This window comes from Scophthalmus maximus, chromosome 19 (assembly GCF_022379125.1).
Source record: "Scophthalmus maximus strain ysfricsl-2021 chromosome 19, ASM2237912v1, whole genome shotgun sequence".
NCBI lineage: Eukaryota > Metazoa > Chordata > Actinopteri > Pleuronectiformes > Scophthalmidae > Scophthalmus > Scophthalmus maximus.
The window spans coordinates 3,080,224-3,092,500 of NC_061533.1; the positions used below are offsets into that span (position 1 = coordinate 3,080,224).

The 12,277-nt window shown below is 49.1% G+C and overlaps 1 protein-coding gene across 4 annotated transcripts in view; it reads right to left on the reverse strand.

Annotated features, from left to right (window-relative positions):
- Window positions 1-246: 246 nt before the first annotated feature.
- Window positions 247-12,277, reverse strand: part of rusc2 (RUN and SH3 domain containing 2) — a 31,513-nt gene continuing 19,482 nt past the window's right edge. For 2 of the 4 annotated variants that reach the window (XM_047329166.1, XM_035639921.2), the window contains exons 4-13: window positions 9,079-9,735; window positions 8,157-8,366; window positions 7,774-7,947; window positions 6,869-6,945; window positions 5,596-5,770; window positions 5,406-5,511; window positions 4,947-4,993; window positions 3,776-4,838; window positions 3,524-3,700; window positions 247-2,697 (exon numbers count right to left, since the gene is read on the reverse strand). In XM_047329166.1, the coding sequence (XP_047185122.1) occupies window positions 2,328-2,697; window positions 3,524-3,700; window positions 3,776-4,838; window positions 4,947-4,993; window positions 5,406-5,511; window positions 5,596-5,770; window positions 6,869-6,945; window positions 7,774-7,947; window positions 8,157-8,366; window positions 9,079-9,735 (3,056 nt within the window). In that variant the 3' untranslated portion in view covers window positions 247-2,327. The remainder of the gene's footprint in view (window positions 2,698-3,523; window positions 3,701-3,775; window positions 4,839-4,946; window positions 4,994-5,405; window positions 5,512-5,595; window positions 5,771-6,868; window positions 6,946-7,773; window positions 7,948-8,156; window positions 8,367-9,078; window positions 9,736-12,277) is intronic. The other 2 variants (XM_047329167.1, XM_047329168.1) reach the window with 2 other exon arrangements.

Below are 12,277 nucleotides of genomic sequence, written 5' to 3' on the forward strand. Positions count from 1 at the left end.
CGTTGATATATATATATATATATATTTTTATGCCAAAGAAAAAGCATCGTCAACGAGAACGCGCTGTTTTTTCGGGAACATTCTACTTTCAGCCTCCTTGAGAACTAGTCACTCGTCGCTATATTAAAAAAAAACTACAACAGCCACATTTCAGAAATTTCCACACCAGTCTGGAAAAACAAAAAAAAAGAAAGAAAGAAGTGTTTCGTCAAAGTGCGTTGAGGACAAACAGACACAGGAGCCGCGTGAGTTTTGGTGATCACGTGTTATTTAACATCCATAGCAGTTTTCCATAAGGTGCAACGTTCACGTCACGGAGCCCGGACACAGAGCGGCTGCACGTATCTACAGGCGGAGGGAGGCCGGACGTCGGCCCCGCAGACGTTTGCATGTCAAAGCTCGGCTCAGTCAAATCCGGAGCAAATGACAATAACATAACATTTGACACATTAATAGATCGATGGCAAAGAAATGAACCACTGAGCGACTTTTTAAATATATTTACAGTTTCAGCGATTTAGTTGAGATAATTAAGCGTTTTTTGGGGGGGGGATGAAATTCAATGTTAGAAATAAAAAATGTACAGTAATGCGACAGAGAGAGAGAGAGACAGAGACAGAGAGAGAGAGAGAGAGAGAGACAGAGAGAGGGAGAGCGAGAGAGAGAGAGGGAAATCGACGTGGTTCAAATGATATCCCCCCCAAAAAACTACACAGGCATTTATTTAATAAATGTACATTGATTTTATAATTATAGTAATGTTTGGAACTGGGCACCTGTTGACACTCTACAACCTTTACTTGAGTTCTTCATCAACTCCTTTTGAACCTAAGGCCACGTGTTTAACACCAGGACAGGTCAGCGGCGGCTACGCACGAGCACAGGAACGTCCCCGCAAAAGACGCCGTCACAGAGCGACCATCGAAAATATCATCCATAGACCTCTGGCCTCTGCACGTCGAGTCCACGGGAACATCTGCAGACGGGGAATCTGGGAGAGTCAAGACGCGTCGTAGCAAAATATACTGTAAAGTCAGGGCGAATATTATTATATCGACGTGTCTCCTTTTGTCTTCCTCAAGCGCTTTAAGGCAAAGATCAATGAACCCCTTCTCATGAATGCAAAACTAATCATTTTGAAGAATTCCCAAAACATCCATTAAAAACAAAAACCTAAAAAAGGCTTCTCCATCTTCCTTCCGCTGTTTTCTGCAAACAACCACAGGCGCCACCACGGCAGCCGTCTGCCAAAGGGGGGGACGAGGTGCAGGATGTGGCAGGAACGCAGGTCCAAACAGGATTGTGAAGAAAAGAAAAAGACACTGTCATTGGTTCATCGCAGATGTGGTGGGACCCGTGAGCGTCCGTCCCCTCTTCTCCTGCGATCAAACAAAAAAAGGATTCAAACTTGCCCAGGAACCTCCTTTTCTCTCGGGGTCGAACTCCGGGGTCGAAGGCCCTAATAATAATAACACTAATAATTAAAATCAAAGTGGTTGACTTCCTATTTATTTTTTGTAGGTCTTGATGTGATACACGTGTCTACCCGCTTTCATTTATCTACATCGAATGTTAAGCAAGGGGGAATGTGGTAAGGGGCTTTATTGAGTTGACTTTGTCAGTGGAGCTCGGGCCCTGATAACATACCACAGCCGAGACCACAGCTCTGCGGAGTTGGAATAAGAAGTTACCACCTCACCAATCTTATGGATCTGATCCAAAACAAAGAGAAGAAGCGCTAAGTGACGGAGCACATCGAGGTGGATGTAGAGACGATACAGCGAAGTGCAGCCAGGCGCATAGAGAGACTATTGTACGGTGAAGATCTGCGCCTCCTCCTCCTCCTCCTCCTCCTCCTCCTCCTCCTCCTCCTCCTCCTCCTCGTCCTGTTGGAAGTTTACAGATGGACGATGATATACGGACTGGTTTGTTACGATATAGTATCACTGCTTCACGCAGAGAGAGAGAGAGAGAGAGAAGAGTGTGTTTGAGAGTCTTTGGGTTTTGTTTCCTGTGTGTGTGTGTGTGTGTGTGTGTGTGTGTGTGTGTGTGTGTGTGTGTGTGTGTGTGTGTGTGTGTGTGTGTGTGTGCATGCGTACGTTCTCTCGGATGTACAGTAGTAGTTGTGAGCTCCTGGGAGCCTGCATGCCTCCCTTGCATATGTCTGTACATAGTCCCAATAATCTCTTTTCTACAGTGTTTTGATTTGTCAAGGAATCCTCCTCCCATGTACAGTTCTCCCTTTTTTTTTTTTAAACAGCAGCCAACAAACAAACAAACAAACAAACAAGAGTTCTACGTGTCGCCGTCATCTTCCCCCTTGTTCTTCACCACGCGGTGGCGTCGGCGGCATCGCAGCTCTGTCCGAGTCCGCCGGCGTCCGCCCGGCTCTCCGCCCGGCTCTCCGCCCGGCTCTCCGCCCGGCTCTCCTCCCGGCTCTCCTCCCGGCTCTCCGCCCGGCTCTCCGCCCGGCTCTCCGCCCGGCTCTCCTCCCGGCTCTCCGCCCGGCTCTCCGCCCGGCTCTCCTCCATGCCCTTCAGGGTGACGTAGACGATGGGAACTAGGCCGCGCGCGGCGCCCAGGGAGCAGAGCAGCCAGTCGGGGTCGGCCCGGCTCAGGACGCGCAGGACGTCGCCCTTGTCGAAGCTCAGCTGGCCGCGCTCGCCGGCTACGTGGTGGCACAGAGCTCGCACTTCCCTGAGGGGAAACGACACGGCGGCAGATTAACACGTAAAATTGATAACTCATTATCTCTCTGCAAGGTCAGCATCTTTTTATGTGCAATCCTGTTTAGATTGTATTCATATATCTTTGTTGATATTACATGTTTTACTGTTTTTGCTGTTGTAAAATGGCAAATTTCCCTGTAGTTGGATTAATAAAGGATTTTCTCATAAGTAATAATAATATGTTATTAATCAAATCCTCCTGTTTCTTCTAATTTCCAGTACCACATGTCGGTTTTCTTTTGCGCTGGTGAACCCTCGGGGTCTTTTGAGGGACAGTATTCACTATTTTCCAGACATTTTGATGAACATAAATTCACCTGTCTAACAGATGTACAATGATTTAAAAAAAATATTAATATTATATTATATTCGTTCATGGAATGTGTATAAGTATAGATGTATTGTTTGTTTTGTAAAATAGTTTTGGGTTACACTGAAAGGAACGAAATAAATTATTATGACATGAAATGAAATATTTTCTGCCTCTGTTTCTTAAAGATGCATATTCCTGTCAAATCATATTTTTACACTTCTCATAATTACATAACAGATCTCAGACATGTCTTGTGCCGTTGCCTCATTTTAGAGTTTCATACAAGTGCATTTGACTTTAAACAACTTTTCTGGACATTTTGTTTCATGTGGTTTAAAAGTGTTTCATTTCATAAAAACATCTGTTTTGGTTTCTCCCTTTTCATATCTCTATTTTCTGACGTATTTAAAAAAAAACAAGAGAATAATCCCTGCGAGGTTTTTCTGCCGGATCGGGAGTCGGCGTGAAAGTGACGACCTACCAGGGAGACTGTTGTTGTCCGGCCGTCGACTGTTGGGTCGACGTCGGTGGCGCGTGCGTGTTTTGGTTGTGAGCGACAGTCGCCGGAGGCTCCGCCTTCTTCCCGCCCCCTGCTCCGATGGTCTGCGCCACCAGGTCGAGGACGGACCCGTCCAGACCGAGCCAACCTGACGGGGGTCTGAAGGACGACAAGACGCTTAGATACAAATCCCAGGACGAGACCAAAGTCGACGTCTTGAGAATCTTGACTCACCTCGTCTTCTGACTTCTCGTCTTCTGCTCTGCCGCCTCGGCTCCGGAGGGGGAACCGACGCCGGCTCCAAAGAGCCTGCCCCAGCGCAGACTCTGCCCCCGCGAGGGGCTCTCCGCCTGGGCCGCCGCCCGGGCTCCGGTGCCCGTGACCTCCGGGGGTTTGGTCTTCTCTCTCTCCTGGTGGACAACGGACTCGGGGGGGCTGCCCATCCACGGGGGCCTTCTCCCGGCTCCGCCCGACCCCTCCTCGCTCTTCCTGCTTCCGTGGCGCTCCCCTTCGTGGCTGGACTCCGCCCCCTCCACCACGCCCTCCCTGGTGGGCGGCAGTTGACCCTGTCGCCTCTCCGACGACCTCTTCCTCTTCTCCGTCTTGACGAACTTGGACTTCTCCGTGGACTGGTCGATGTAGACCTGCGACGACTGCATGAGCTGGTACCACCAGCCGGCCTGTCGCTCCTGCAACTGACGCCCCTCGCCCGCCGGATCTCTCCTCTTTCTCCGGTCCTTCTCTTGTCCGTCCTCACCTTCTCCTTGGCTCTCCTGCCCTACACCCTTCACTCTCTCCTCGCCCACCCCCCTCTCCGTCCAGAGATTGGCAAACCCCCCTTCCATCGTTGTCCGTCTGCTGACCGGTCCCGCCGTCATGCTCTCCGTCGACCCCGCCTCCTTCCTCATGCTGGCCTTTACCCACCCCTCCCTCCTCGACTTGGCCCCGTCCGTCCTCGGCCACGTCCCCTCCCGCCTCAGCAGCGCCGCCCGCTCCCTCTTCGCCTCGCCGCTCGGGTCCCGGACCATTTCGCTCACGGTGGCGCTCCAGCCCCTCATGAGCTGGAAGGTGGAGCGGGCCGAGCGGTCGGCGCTCTGGCCCGCCGAGCACAGCTGCTCCTTGCGGCGCAGGTGCTCCTGGCCCCTCTGGAGGAGGTGCGGCTCGAACAGCAGGTCCAGGTCGAAGGGGAGCAGCGACAGCGGCTGCAGCAGCAGCAGGAGCTCCTCGAAGAGGGGCTGGCAGGCCCCCTGCGACAGGGGCAGGAAACCCCACGGGTGGTAGTGTGCCGCTATGATATCTGAGGAGAGTGAACACAGAAGAAGAGTCAGAGGAAAAAAGATCCAAGACTTCAAAAACGTTGGGGGTATTCGGAGACGAGTCGACGGCGCACGCGTTCGAGTCTCACCTTCGTGTGTGTAGAGGTGATTGAACCAGAATTCCAACGATTTCAGGCTGAAATAAAAAAGGAGAGTCGAACGTTAAAACCCAGATCAGTGACCTGTAATCTTGGAAAAGCCTCCGGACAGTTAGTTATGAAAAATCTGCCCTCTGTAAGAAAGTGTACGCTTGATTATATGTGACCCATCCGCTCAACAATGTATTTTAAGATAATAAAACAAGGCTTTGGCTTTATTTTGAATTGGTTTTTTTTTTGTTTTGTAGTGTATTACAGCATATTAAAAGCATTTGATTGAGATCTGTTGAATCTGCACGTCCGCGCTGACTTTCCATGACAATCTGCGGTTGGAAAAGTTGAATATTTTTTAAAAATTGTATAACATTTTGATTCCTTTTGTGACTTTTTTTAAGATGCTGACCTCCAGTTTCAGATTCATTGCCATGGCGCGGCAGAGAGCAGACTCACTTGAGCAAGCCGAAGGTGAAGGCGTTCGTCCTCATGCTGTGGCTGGTGAGCTCCGAGAACTGGCTCACCTTCAGGAACAAACTGTGGAGGACACGAGTGGACGGGCCTGACGGACACAAACACACCGTGTCATACTTCATACATAAGGCACCACGGTTGAGTTGCTCTACAGTAGAACCCTCCTCCTCACCCAGCTGAGTGGAGGCCTCCACCAGGCTCCAGGGCTGACAGCGCCGCTGTCCGATGATCAGGTCCAGCACGTGGGCCTTCAGGCCGTCCTGCAGCACCTCGTGCAGCGCCGGACACAGGTACTTCAGGATGAGGTGGCCCACGTTGGGACTCACCCAGCTGTTCCCCAGCTTGGCCTGCAGCAGAGGGTTGCAGAGAAACTATTAAAGGGGCAGTACGCGGTTTCAATCCAGTGCATCCATCCATCCATCGTCTACCGCTTTATCCATTGAAGGGTCGCGGGGGGGATCGAGCTAATCCCAGCTGACATTGGGCGAGAGGCGGGGTTCACCCTGGACAGGTCGCCAGCCTATCACAGGGCCACATACAGAGACAAACAACCATTCACTCTCACGTTCACACCGACGGTCAATTCAGAGTCTCCAATGAACCTAAGCCCATTCTCATGTCTCTGGACTGTGGGAGGAAGCCGGAGAACCTGGAGAGAACCCACGCACACACGGGGGAGAAACATGCAAACTCCACACAGAAAGGCCCTGGTTGGTTTGAACCGGGACTCGAACCCAGAACCTTCTTGCTCTGAGGCGACAGTGCAGCCAATCCAGTGCACTTTTTGTAAGAAGGCTGCGGGATATGGGAGATAAAAAAATCATCTTTCTCAAAAATCACTTACTGCCCCTTTAAGGAATACAAAGGGGAATTAGAAATAAGTGATAAGAAAACAAATATTACTTTTTTTTAAAATTATTTATTTTTACATTTTGGCTGAATAAAAAATAGAAATGAAATATCTTATATTTGCTGTGAAGTTGTTAGTCCGTGATTGACTGTCTCCCCTCCTCTTCTCAGGAGCCCAGTTCATCAAATGTCTTATCGGCTCTGAGCGAATAAATTATGTGCCAGGAATTTGCTTTATAATTCAAAATTTATTGAAATATGTCAAAGTTGCCTCCTGGATCTTCCAAACTATAATCAAGCAGCATTGACAAGTACAACACCCCGTGTCAGAGAGTTTTTTATAGGATAATAAAACGTTAATGTTTAACACAAACTGCTCGTTGTCCGTTGTAACGAGCGGCGTGATAACTCTGAACCTGAAGAACCTTGAAGAGCCCGAATGAAAAAAAAAAAATTGAAGTGGCGGTGGAATTAACCATCGAACGACTCGAGTAAAATCGATCTGCTGGCGCCATCTGTCTGCGAAACGTTTTGACAGAAATATCACGACCTTTGTTTCTAGCATTCACTTTTAAATCTCGACCCAAAGCTCCCACCTTCACGTCGGGGTCCCGACTGGTGCTGAAGTGAGCCACGATCAGATCCACGGCGGTGTTCACGGCTTTCACCAGCGCTGATGGAGAGAGAGAGACCAAACAAAGAGTCAGAACATGGCAACAGCTGAAGACATTTTCTTTCATGACCTTACCTTTAATTCATTTCATTTTCAGTTTTTATTTGATGTAGCATCTTATGAAATTGTTCTTAATGTTGTTTTCCTCTTTATATTTATAGTATCACCGCTCATGTCCTCTGTGAATACTTGAGACTTTGATTTCCCTGTAAACCGCTAATTATGATTATTATCATCATCAATAATTTAGCCGTTTGAGTTGTTGCTTTGCAACGAATGCCATTTGAAGCGAGTGTCTCTTCCGACTGATTTCATGGATTCTTTATCTGGGAAAATTATCTGGGACTTTCTTGTAGACATTCTTCATCCTCCTCCTCTCGAGACTAATTTAAGACGTACTGATGTCCAACTCTCAACACGAAGTCCTGCTCAACAATAATTCTACTAATATCTATGACAAGCAGACTGATAAACATTACATCTGTGTGTGACGCGAAGGTGAAACAGGTTCAGTGAATCTTTCCCCTCAGCCGCTTGCTCGAGGACACTTCAGCTTATTGTGAAACGACACGGGGCTCCCTCCTCGAGAGGCGTTCAATGACTCTCTTTTCAAACACAGAGAGAACGAGAGCCGCTCTTGGTCTTAAACACCATCCTGCCACATCCGCTACAGGGCACACACACACACACACACACACACACACACACACACACACACACACACACACACACACACACACACACACACACACACACACACACACACACACACACACACACACACACACACACACACACACACACACACACACACACACACACACACACCTCTCTTCTGCGTCAGGTCCACGGAGACGTGCGACTGCGAGGAAGAGGCGCAGGAGGAGGGCGAAGACGAGGCGTCGGGGGAGAGGCAGAACTCCTCCGGCGGCTTCTCGGTCAGGGAGAAGTAGTCGGGCAGGAAGTCGCCGAAGCTCTGCTGCGGCTTCGCCGATTGGCCCACTGCCGAGACACACACACACACACACACACACACACACACACACACACACACACACACACACACACACACACACACACACACACACACACACACACACACACACACACACACACACACAATAAGACACACACACACATCAGTACAGTCAAGTACAGAACTCGACTCTTTACATTTGTCTCAAAACGCCGACAACAGAACTATTCAGCACCATGGATCCGTCCCAGCGTGTGGCCGCAAGCCATGGAGGGGAAATCAAACACGTTGCGCCTGGCGGGCCGCGCCCCCCCGCCCCCCCGGGGTTCGGCGCTACCGGACGGGACGCCCGATCCGGAGTGGCCGCCCGAGACCCTCTCCAGGCCCAGTGGGTTTCGCCGGCGGTACTCCCTCCATTTGAGGGCTTGGGGAGAGAGGTGGTGCGCTGTTGTTCAGGTAGGGGGAGTCGAGGGGGGGGGGTTATGAGAAGATGGATGGAAGAGAAGTTTAGGGATGAAAGAAGGGCGAATGGGAAAAAGGTGAAGGAAGGAAGATTAAAGTTCATGCATGAAGGGAGAGAAGAAAAGAGAAAAAAGAGCAGTAAGAGTAGATCCACGCTGAACCACACAAAAACCTCAAACATCTCTGAAGGTGAAGTGAAACCTGTTTGTTTTAGGGTGGACGAGACACGGGGCCATAAACCTGCCAACGTGACGGAGTTCCCTTCTCCGGGCAGAGTTTTTTATGTGGAGCAGTGAACTGAGGGGGAAAAGGTGCATCACCTCGGACTCAACCAGGCAAAGAAAGAAAGAGAGGAAGAGAGGAAGAGAGAAAGAGAGGAAGACAGAAAGAGAGGAAGAGAGGAAGAGAGAAAGAGAGAAAGAGAGGAAGAGAGAAAGCAGCTGCCGCCTCCGACTGTGAACCCGTGAACTGACGTGAGCCGCAAGAAAATCCCCCCTCCGCCTAATGCTCAGAGACTGTGACTAGAACAGTCTGGACCTGATGTAAGAGACTGAGGTTCTGTTCCTCAATGTTACTTTTCGGGGGACCCCGCCCATACAAGGGCGTTTCCCCGCTTCCCCTTTTGGCACATTTTTTCCCGGAGATACACGACTACGGATGATTCTTCTTCTTCTTCTTCTTCTTCCGGGACCTACCATTGTGCGTCCTGGCTCCGGGTCCTTTGCTCCCCTCGCCGTCCAGACCGCCCAGCGGACTCAGCGTGTCGCTGTGGAGAGCCGCGCGGTGGACGCAGTGCCCCTGCACCGGCGGCAGCATCGGGGGCACGATGGCCCCCCTCTTGGCGCACAAGGACGGAGGCGGAGGGGTCGACGGCAGCGGCGGCGCCTGCGCCGAACCCCCTCCATGGCTCGCCGGCGGCGTCGACGTGTGCAGGGGGCGCAGGCCCGCGGAGAGCGGGCAGGAGGGGCTGTGCGGCGGCTGGGGGCTGGGCGTGCAGGTGGAGCAGGTCCCGGAGGAGGGCGCCCCCTGGAGACGAACCGGGGAGTAGCTCCCGAGGGGCGAGGGACGAACCGACCCGGGCGGAGGCGCTGCCCCAGCCAGAGCCCCCTGGTACCTGTGCACAGTTTCGGCCGCATCTTCGCCGTCCTCCCCCACCGGACCTCCGGAGCCGGAGCGGGCCTGCATCCCAGAGACGTAGCCCGTGAGCAGGGGCAGCAGGGGCTTGGGCTGCGGCGGTTTGGAGGCAAACTGGTGGTGGAAGGTGAAGGGCTGGATGGGGAGGGTGGTGGGCCGCTGGTCCCTGCTGTACCGGACCACCGCCGGCTGGCTGTCGGAGGAGGAGCTGGAGAGACCTGGAGGAGCCGGGGGGGAGGAGGAAAGGGTTTGTTAATTTAACTGACGGCAAGGCTGGACCTTATGATGTGAATGTTTGAATCGTCATAACACAATATTAGAAATAATAACAGAATAAAACGATACAATCCCAGAGCACCACGAGCTGCTGCCTCAAAATCTAAATTCTAAACATTATAATGTTCGTGGTTCTTCTTCTGATTCCTCAGATGTCGTCATCAAACCCTTACGACGGAGAAATGTAACAGAGGCTTGATATTTTACAGTGTAACCATAAACTTTACTTTTGGAATAACGGTAAATGAAAAGAAAACACAAACACAACCAAAGTTATAGAACTTGGATTAATAAACATCTCGTCTGTGTTGTTTATTCTGCGAAATAAAAGTTTTCATATCAACAACAAAAAATCCAGATACTCATAAGTTATATATTACCTATTTAGATTTTCATCAATTATTGTTTGATTATTTAGTTTTTACTTTTCAGTGTGTGAATTTTAAAGATATAGTCAGAAATCACCATCACAATTTCCCCAAATCCAAGTTTACACGTTCAAATTGTTTACTTTGTCCAAACGAACGGCACTGAACCCAAAGATATTCAAATTACAATGAGAAACATCTTCTTTTTTTTTTAAAAAAGAAAGAAAAGCAAATTTAGGTTCGAACTAAAACCCCAAAACACAGACGAACACAAACTGCCCAGTCATGAGTCACGGAGCTACACAGAGCTGGGATCAGAGACACGGCTCTGACGGGTCCACGTGTACACAAAACACACATTTGAAGAAATACACACACACACACACACACATTGGCAGAAACACTGAAGAATACACACACACACACACACACACATTTGCAGAAACACTGAAGAATACACACAAACACACACACACGCACAGACTAGACCTGGTGGTGGTGCGTTCAGGAGACACCAGCGAGGAGAAGCGTTTTTCTCCCCCGTAAGGCAGTGTGTGTGTGTGTGTGTGTGTGTGTGTGTGTGTGTGTGTGTGTGCGTGTGACGTCGGCAGTGTTGCGCAAGCTGTTTGTCGCCCTGAGGCCGGCCCACTGAGGTCACCTGAGCTGGGTGCGGCGTGGTCTTCTGGCCACAGGGGGCGACGTCGAGCTGCTGTAGCAACATGATGAGGGAGGGAGGGATGGAGGGAGGGAGGGAGGGAGGGACTCCACCACTCACCCGCCCGCCCAGCCGGCCTGAGCTCCCACTGGGGATGTAGAAAAGAAACGCTCCCTCCCTCTCTCTTCTATCTGCTCCGTCATCCCTCTAGTTGCCATTTTTTCCCTCCTTCCTCCCTCTCCTCATCCTCCCGCTCCTCCCTCCTGCCTCCCTTTCTTCCTCCCTCCTCTTCCAGAGAAGAATCCATCAGGCAGCTCAGATCCTCTTTCCCCTTCGCAGCGCCTCACGTGAGCATCATCATCGGCGAGCGAGGCTTTTAAAGAGTCGGTACTGTACCGCCGCCCTGAGACGACTGATGTGAAGTCTGATGATGAATAAAATATAAGCCTCTCGTCATTATGATCGTATAACCATCCCAGTGTTTATGAAGAGGACGATGGGCGAGACACACCTTTGTTTTCGTGGATGACTTATGATTATTATCAATCTTCCAGCCCTGACTTCCACATTATCACCAAAATAGACAATCCATGAAAATTACTGCAGTTTCATTTTGTGTCAATTACGCAGCTATTATTTCATCTGTGATAACAATGGTCTGATAATATCCCGATTGTTTCTTTCTATTATTGTCATCAGTTTTGTATTAACGTTGATAACTTCCGTACTTTTAATATTTAAGTCACGCTGAAGAGACAAGGATGCTGGTATTTGAATTTCATTCAATACTTTTTTACATTTTTGCAAAAAACAAAAAGGGGGAAAATGGGAAATACTGTAAATATAAATGCAGAGCTAAAATGATTCAGTCCATTAAACTGATGAGCTAATCAATATAAAGATTAATCTGTGATAATTCTCATGATTAATCATCTAAAGATTTTTCTTGTTTTGAGCTGGTGGTTGTACATGTGAATAAAACAACAAATGTGCTGACAATTAAGAACAACTCTGTGTTCTGACACACATTGATGCACATCAATCAAATAATACTGACGAGGCAATAAACGGATTTAACGTGAAAATAATCAGGGTGGGTCACAAAGTTAATTTATTTATTCAATACTTTCATTACAAAATCACAAAATGTTTCGAGAGGACAGGAAGACTTTTTAAAGTCACCTTAAATAGTAAATAAATTATAAATTCAACTTTCTGTTTCCGTTTTGGAAATGAACTGAGGAGAAGTCTTATTATTATTATTATTATTATTATTATTATTATTATTATTATTATACCAGTTATTCTGGTCTTTTTTTGCAAAAGACAGGTTCTGGGTGGAGGCAACATTGGGAGGCAAACCTACATTCCTGCACACTGACCTGCGGACTGAACATACAGTCCACTCTGCATACATCTCATTTAATGCTCGCGTTACAGAAGTGACATTCATAAGTCAAA